Source organism: Scatophagus argus, chromosome 4, assembly GCF_020382885.2.
Source record: "Scatophagus argus isolate fScaArg1 chromosome 4, fScaArg1.pri, whole genome shotgun sequence".
Classification (NCBI taxonomy): Eukaryota; Metazoa; Chordata; class Actinopteri; family Scatophagidae; genus Scatophagus; species Scatophagus argus.
This window is the reverse complement of record NC_058496.1, coordinates 7,961,163-7,969,880: the sequence shown is the minus strand read 5'-3', so window position 1 is coordinate 7,969,880 and position 8,718 is coordinate 7,961,163. Positions and strand designations below refer to the sequence as shown.

At 41.3% G+C, this 8,718-nt stretch overlaps 1 protein-coding gene across 1 annotated transcript in view; it reads right to left on the bottom strand.

The window, feature by feature from the left end:
- The window catches only part of coro1ca (coronin, actin binding protein, 1Ca), a 28,978-nt gene continuing 20,260 nt past the window's right edge, over positions 1-8,718 (bottom strand). The window contains exons 3-11 of the mRNA XM_046387389.1: positions 7,598-7,720; positions 6,011-6,140; positions 5,695-5,876; positions 4,869-4,988; positions 4,549-4,653; positions 4,262-4,407; positions 3,982-4,039; positions 3,599-3,841; positions 1-2,815 (exon numbers count right to left, since the gene is read on the bottom strand). Coding sequence (XP_046243345.1) covers positions 2,696-2,815; positions 3,599-3,841; positions 3,982-4,039; positions 4,262-4,407; positions 4,549-4,653; positions 4,869-4,988; positions 5,695-5,876; positions 6,011-6,140; positions 7,598-7,720 — 1,227 coding nt within the window. The 3' untranslated portion in view covers positions 1-2,695. The remainder of the gene's footprint in view (positions 2,816-3,598; positions 3,842-3,981; positions 4,040-4,261; positions 4,408-4,548; positions 4,654-4,868; positions 4,989-5,694; positions 5,877-6,010; positions 6,141-7,597; positions 7,721-8,718) is intronic.

The window sequence follows — 8,718 nt, the reverse complement described above, 5'->3', positions numbered from 1 at the left end:
CAATTTTAAAAATTCTTTATTAATTTTTCTTATAATCAATGTTTGATACTTGAAGCAAGAATAATGAACAAAAATGCTGAGCAGAACTCCACATGAGGCTTCATCCCGGTTTGTTTTTTGTCTGATTTTCTGTCTTGATATTCATACGACCTCCAACATAACAGAGGTTCTGCTTTTCTCATGATGCATTATGGCAAGGTGCAGGGAACACAGACAAGGGAAAACATTTAAAACCCACCTCCTATACAAATACCCTCTTCAGCACAACCACAAAACAAACAAAAAAAAAATACAGAAAATATGGTCTTGTTATTTACAAAGCTTTCATTCATTTTTCTAGACCTTAATCACAAACATACATCTATCTTTCAACTGCACATTTCTCCAACCTACATTGTCCCTTTGATCGCTACTCACTACGACTCCTCAAAACTCTCGTGCCAACAGTGCTTTACAGAATCCATAGAGTTGCAGCCTGATATACAAGATAGGGCAGTGTAATGTGTCTCGGAACCACATTTCTGTTGCACTCTGCAGATCTCCTGTCACTAATATTCTACGACTCACTGTTCAAATTGCATGTTGAAGCTACGATGTCGTGCGTTCAGCCGACAGCCTGACATCGTGCATGAGGATGTACCGAGGCGAAAAGCGTCAAAACATCAGGAGCTCAATGCTTCTATTAAGTCCCGCCTGAGCGGTTACGCTGCCTGGTGTATTGTTACTGTGATTCACGATGTCGTCCAGGGGGGCTGATATACAGTACTTTACGAACAGCGTCCTTCGAACATAGCGTTTGCACTAAGCACAGTACCCCAAAGTGGTTGTAAATCCGGGCACCCATCAACTCCTCTGATTACTACACAAATCTACTCAGTCAACAGTCTCCTACAAACACTTGCATGATCACCTCTATGGCACTTTCAGGTCTTTACAGTGGTAACAAATATTGAAGGCAAACAACAGACTGAACCATTACCCATCTTAGCTTCCCACTGGGAAACAAATCTAAAACATCAGGATGAGCTTTTACCACAGCTGCTCAGATTGAACAATTCAATGGTTCCTCGATTAACTAAATTGAACTGGGACATCTTGAGAAATAACCTTTAAAAAAACCAAGAAGTGGAAGTGCTAAGAGGGATATAAGCACAGCTGGAACAAGAAACAGGCTAAAATTAACAGTGAAGCAATAAACCAACTTTCAAATTCATCCAAGTTTAAGAGGCAAGTCTTGGAAGTTTTACTCCCCACCCATAAGAAACAAAGCAGGAACATCCAGAGCAACAGAGACCCAAAGGACCAAAGACATGAGGCACATATTCACACACAATCCAGGTCTTTGAGGTCTATCATGAACAGTTTCTGTAGTGATCTCCAGTTTTATCATCAGAAGGTTAAAAAGAGTCAAGACAATGTGTGATTACTTGGTGTCATTTCATATCTGGTCCTGTTTTGTTTGAACAGAAACCACAGATCCGAAATGGCACAAAGTAAAAAAACAGTGACAAAAAATAATCCCAAGACACTTGACTGCACTTGTTGTGTCGAGCAAAACGTGCGGATACCCAACGCTGAGGTTGACACCTGAACCTCCAGCAAAAGGAAGCGGAGACTGATAATCCACCAAGTTGATCTTTTGTCACAAAAAGAACCAACCAGTATAACCGGGTCACTACAGTAGTGTGTTAACAGAAAGATGAAGTTTATAGAAGTTTGTTTTTTTTTTGTTTTTTGTTTTTTTTTTTTAAACTCTTGAATCAGGAACTGTCAATAAAATGTGGGGAATGTGTGTTTGAATTGTGGGATTTCTCCAATAAGCACACAGTCATATGTTAATGAAGCTAGATAGAAAGGAATGCATGTTTACGTGGACAGATATCCACAGTCAGAATGACAGGAAACAGCAGGAATGTTGAGAGTTGGCATAAAGCTGGTGCTGACGTGAGCAGCTTCAACACAGACAGCGAGACATGTCATTTACGTCTGTGGACTTGGTGTAGACTGTGGCAGCCAAATGTGTGTTCAAACAGAATTAATGTCCTCCTAATTGTAGAGTTTAAGATGTCAGTTCTCACCGTGTAACAATCCATTTCATTTAAATTAATTTAGTTTCATAGTAAAATGATAGTTGATGAGATTCTCCTCCTCCTCCTTGCATAATGAGTCTAATGTACTGAGTGCCCATGTTTGCAGTTTCAATTTTTCATCAAATAAAGAAATACTGTTATGGAGGTGTAAACAAAATTTCAATTTTTGGCAACATTATAATTTTGGGGTACAGTAACATGAAACACTGATACCAGCTTAAAAAAATATGTGGGTATGCAATAACAAATGAGGACTACCGATATTGGAATTTTCTTGGTCATATTTCTAAAATGCAAAAGAATATGCAAAACTATTTTATGCAGGTAGACAAAATATAAAATGACTGCCACATGATAAAAGGAACAGAGTCCTTTGTCACCAAAAAGCAAGAGTGTTTTCTGCTAAATTTGCCACATGTCCTTATTCCACCTGTGTTAAAGAGGGTCTGGGGCTGGCTAAGAAAAAGTTCATCTGGAATGTTGCTAGGGATCGTTGCTAGGCAGGCCTCAGACGAAACACTGTCATTGAGATTGGCAGTGACCGGTCCCGCCTTTCCCCCAGCCAATGGAACGTCCTGAATTGTAGCGGGTTGGGTAAAGGGTCCCTAAATGGCAATTTTGGACATTTGCTCTTCAAGTGTGATGATTCGCTTCTCCTGACTGCTGACCAGGTCCTTGAGGGATTTGATTTCTTTCAAGATCTCCTCCAGCTTGGCTTCAGATTTCTGTTGGAGACACAAGGGACAAATGAGACAACTACCCTACAGTAAAACAAACACATAGTTACCGTCACAGTTGAACCTAAGCTATGTCACAATAGTGAACAAGACACTTTCAGTCTCAAAGCTGCTACCTATAGTCTTGGACTGAATATGGCAGGTGGCAGGGGTAGGGCAGGGTATGGTGCTCTAGGGGTTAACATGTTTCACCAGCTCTAGAGTCCAGTGGGCTGTGATTACAGAGCAGAACTGCAGAGACACACATGGGCTGGGTCCCAGGCGGGTGCCTGTGTTGTGGGTGAGGTGCGGCAGGACGCCCTGCAACAGGCGGCCAGAGTTGCAGCAGACCCCTCAGTTTGTGGGACAGAAAGTGGGTTGAACAACGTTTACAAACCATCTCATGAAGGCAACCAGCAATCTGCCCTTCTTCATACATATACAATTAGTCTGCTTAATACTGGCAGCCTCACAGAGGTGGCTACAAAGCTTGAGGGGCATTAATGACTCCGATGGAGATGGGGGGTCAGGACTTTGGGTTTTGGACTGCAGGTTGAACCAAACAACCAAAATGCCAAATGATAATTAGGAAAAATAGTCAACAGATTATAATAATGAAAATATTAATCCTTACTGCGGTCAATGGTACATTTCTGAATCAGTTTTCTAAACAGATAGTGTGATCCATAGCAGAGGAAAATCTGTTCCATATTGCCCAGCTCTACTGAACGGAAGACAGTTACTGTTTAATATAATCCTGGCCAACATGCGTCACAAACAGCAAATACTCACAATTGATGGAGTTGGGGAGGCAGACTTGTTGGCAGGGCTTGAGTTCTCTGAGTTCTTGGTCACCTTGCTGTCCAAAATGTTCTTTTTGACAACCTTGAATTCACGGTTCTTGACCGGGACGTAGCCATTCTTGAGGGAGATGAGGATGGGGTCTCCATTCTTGCCGTCGAACCACTCCTCCGCCTCCAGGGCGGGGTCGGGTCCAGCTGTGTCTGGGTACAAGTCATCCTGGAACAGGTCAGACTGAAGAGGAAGGAAAGAGTGACAAGCAGTGAGGAAAATTCTCTAACAGGCACATTATGAGACAAGGCCTCACCAGGCCTCAACAAGCAGATTAGAAGTCTAACTGAGTGCAAAGTGGCCATTTTAGGATGAAGACTCACCTTTCTAGGTACAGTCATCACGATAGGCTCACACTTCCTTTCGTGTAGTTTATAGAACCTGGCAACACACAAATTCAAATCAATTACCCACAAATCAATGTGTTATTAAACAACAAAGCAACAGACACTGTACCAACAGTGACTAGTGATTATGTCATGGGTATGTTCTGCCTCCTAGTGGTGAAGCTCGGAACTCCACATTAGATCTGATAGACTAAAATCAAAACTGCAAACAAATTCAGGTGTCAGTGGTGATGATTTACTGTCCATCTTAACTTACCTCGAAATTTCACACTTGTTGACATCAAGGCCCCTCTTGGGCATGTAGCCCATTCCCCTCTGGGGTTCCTTGGTTGCAAAGGTGTTGAGGAAATGAACATATGGAGCCTCATCTGTGATTTCAAAGTAACGGATGCTGCTGTCACCCTGTCAAGAAATAAACAAGTGTTTTATTTCTGCATGCAGTCATGTGGAGAAATGGAGACTCCCAACTTTGTGTCGTTAAGATAATGCTTAAGAGGACTACTGAATGCTTTAAAAACAAACAAATAAAAAAAAAAAACTTACCTTCCCACAGAGGTAAACAACATTGGTGTCTGGGTCATAAAACGGCAACAGCACTCCATTGCTGGTGTCCATCTCATTAACAGTCATGGGTTCCTCCATGTTTTGCTGGAAAAAACAAGATATAATAATAATAAATCAGTTTTGTTGGAAACTCAACAAATACAGAAACATATGGCCTGGTTGTTAACCAAGGTGCTTTACACTTTTAAAAGCTGTGAGCAATGTAGCAGTTGCAATGAAGTTATGAATACGGAAATAACTTATATTTATATTGTGTGCAATCCAAACCACTAGAGTAGTGCAGTCAGGAAGTAGCTTACCGTGTTCCAGAGGGCGAGCTGTCTCTCACTCATGCGACTGAAACCTGTGGTGAGGATGTTGCCATCAGAAAGGAAAATGGCCCTCATGGGTCGAGCACCCTCATGTGCCTTTTCCTTCTCCTGTGAAGTAAAGCCGACAGGTCAAGACTGTGTGGCCAAGTCGCTATCTCCTGAATGGTGTTATTAGGTTCCACTTTCACTGTAGCTGTGTTTCTTATTGCCAGTCTCACACTCACATTCAATTTGTTTTGACATCTGTCAATCACAGTGTAAATTCTACTTTAAGAGGCAACACAATGCAACTAATTAAGCTTAAAGGAACAGTTCACATCAACAACCAAAACATATTTTTCACTATTACATGTAGTGCTACTTATCCATCTAGACTGTTTTGATGTGAATTGCTGAGTTTTGGGGACATTGGCTGAAGAGATGTCTGCCCTCTCTTCAGTATGGCACCTGGCTTGTGGTGCTCAAAGTGCCCAAAAAACACACTAGAAAAACTTGGCACAGCAATGTCTCTGTCCAGGGTGGGTGGGATGGAAACATTAATGCCATCCACCTCCAAGTTAGCTAAGCTAGCTAACACATTTCCTATTGTGCAGTGATAAGGAGAGAAAACTGATGAAACAACAAGGTCTCTTGAGTAACCGGCTCAATATTTATCAGGGGAAAACATGGATGAGCCCACAGCCTCCTCTCCTTACTTGCAATCTCATACCATACCATACCTACCTACATTAATATCCACCTTTCACATATTGTAGATACAATGGCACAGAAACAAGAAAATGTGACAAGAAAGAAGTCTTTGAAAACTGCTTACAGCAACAACCATCTCCTTGCGGGGGTCGATGACACGGATGGTCTTGTCCTTGCAGGAGGTGCAGATAAGGCTACCGTTGCGGTTCCAGCACACGCTATAAATGACATCAGGGTGCATGTCCTCCAGGGTGATCATAGCCTCACCTGTGCCCACATTCCAGATGACAATTTGGTTGTCACAACCTGTTGACAGAGTGAAAAAAAGGTGAGAAGGACAACAGCACACCTGAGTCACACACAATATCGCAAATTTTGACGTTTAACTCTGAGGACAGCTGGATTTCGTAGTTTTGAAGACACACAGAGAGAGCTTTTACCTGCACTAAGAAGGACGTTGCGTGCAGTTGGGTGCCATGTGATGATTCCAACACGCTTGGAGTGGCCCTCCAGTACCACTACTGGCTCAGACATGGAAGTGACCAGGCCATTCTCAGGAATCTGCCACACCTGTGGGGAACATGAACAGGAAGTCAGGAACAGAAAAGACAGCGAAACCTGCTGGAGGGACACTCATTACTGACAATTTTTCAAGATTTTAATGTGACCTCAAACTCAATCTACCAACTGAATGCACAGGTGACATTATTGTAGTTACCAAAAAGAGCCTTAAGGGGGCACCAGTCACTAAGAATTCAGCTGCCCACCTCAGCATGCGATTCCATGACAAATGTGATAAACAGTCAAATTTATCAGAATAAAGTAAATGAAACAGCTCACTGTGTGAATGTTTGCTGCATCTTCTCAAACAGCTGCTGTAGAACAGGAGTTTGTTTTAGATGAAATATTTGTGTGTTCATACATACGGTTTTGCCCTTACCATTAAGCTATTTTTTCCACATATTAGATGACCAACATGTCTAATAATGCAGATAGTACAGTAACTGTAAAGGTTGTATTCAACAAATCATTGCCACAGTAATGTCCAAGGGCATTCTGATAAAAGCTTTATTATTTGCAGATGTTTTCTAAAAAAAAAGCTTGTCTGTACTGTCTCTGGCAATGACTGTCCCATGCATATTCTATTGTGGAACATTTTCTGTTTGATCTCACACCAAGCCATGTCCAAACTTTGACTGAAGCATGCTTTATTCATTGTTTATTGCTACCTCTGTAGCACTCGTCCCCAGTCAACCACCTTTCTTAGCATGCTAATGTTTGCTTGTTTAAGCATAAAAGGGTACAGTGTGTTCCTTTAAAAAAACAAAAAAAAGTGACAATGCTGACATTAACTGATCAACATGAAATGACATTTGCTGATGTCTGCTAAGTACTTTATGTGATGAAAAAAAAAGATTCTTCACTTAAAAAAAAAAAGTGTGTGGCCTTTTCACATCATGGTGGACATTTCTCTCCATCAGTCTGATATACGCACCAGTTATGCCGCCTACTCCCATCTAATCTAAACATCACCAAGTGGATGTTGGTTGTGAACTTTCTTTTAAAAGGTCAGATGAAGAAAGGAACCATTGACGGCTTTCATTACATGGCTTATACTTCTGCAAACATGACACAAATATTGCAGTGATTCAGAGTGGGTTTAACAGGAAATCAGGACTTTCAGGTGAGGAAGTGATAGCAGCAAACATAAGGACCACACTAATCTCAGCCTTTCACAGCCCAAATAAGGACATATGGAGGAAAGTACAAATACAGTCTCAAAACAGTCTGTGACCTCAGCTCAATAAACAGCTAAATCATTCCCCAGCTCTGATTCCTACAACACATATTTGAGCCTAATCTAATCCAGAGGGTGAGGCCTGCACCCATCCCTGTGTTACAACAGTCTGGCCTTGCACAATAAAAGCCTATAGTCTCTTGTCACCTATTAGCTTAAGAATGTGGTATGTTTTTAATCCCCTGTTAAAATGTCTAAATTCAGGTGTGAAGGATGAGGCAAACCTTACCATCACTGTGCAGTCCTCAGAGCCGCTGGCGATGACCTGATCATTGTGGGGGCACCACTCAATGTCTAAGACTGGGCCTGTGTGACCACACACTGTAGGGTAGGATTTGTCAATGCGTCCTGTCTGTAAAGACAAAGATAAACAACAAAGCAAGTAATGAGATTAGTCTTAGTGTGGTCCTCCTTAAAGAACAGCGCACATGCAGGAGGAGTGAGCATGTTTTGAAACAGGATAATTACAGTATGATCCTAAATCCCACCTGCACATTTAAGTTTTCTCTCGCTCTCTCTCCACAACTCAAAAACACAAACACACACGCAATTGTGACGCTGAGAATTGGGATGTGAATGTATACTATTCAGGATTTTCAGCAAAAGCAATGGATAATCCCTCTCTATCATCACTTATGATCAACTAGAAGTGTGTGGCAGAGTCTGTTTCTGGATAGACCCTGCACTCTGCATGCTCTTTTCTCATTATTTTGCTATGGATTTGAATGATGCATTTACAAATGAAACAACAAATACTGCACAGTATGTCTTTTAAAAGGTTGAAGAAAGAACAGAGCAGGTGAGACGAGCCGTTTTGGATTTGGTTACACAACAATATATAATATAATTTTACACACATTTACCCACAGTTGGGTGTGAGCACTTAATAAGATCACCACTGAGGTTTTTTTCAGATACGAGGGAAATTCCAGTCCCCCAAAAACATCGACCAAATACTGTAGAAGAGCATGAGTCTGAGTTTTCTTTTACATGGTCGATTAACAAATTATGAAACAAATAAGAATAAATCTCATCAACCTATGGTCAGAGAAATGTCAGCCTTAATTTGTCACTCTTTTGCTCCACCACCAAAAAGACAAAGTTTTAATGGTGCTACAGAGAAGCAAACAGATTAGATTTGCCCCATACTGGACCACCCACAGTAATTAAGGAAAGTTATTAGTAGTGATGTCATTATACAAACATATGCCAACAGAAGCTTAGTTTTTGAAAGCATCTCCTCATTTTAAAATGGTAACCCTGAATCACGCTAAACCGTGCCCTTTACATAACATACTTATAGAACTAATGGACTGGGTAGCTACAAATTCTGATGCATCATCCTTCAAA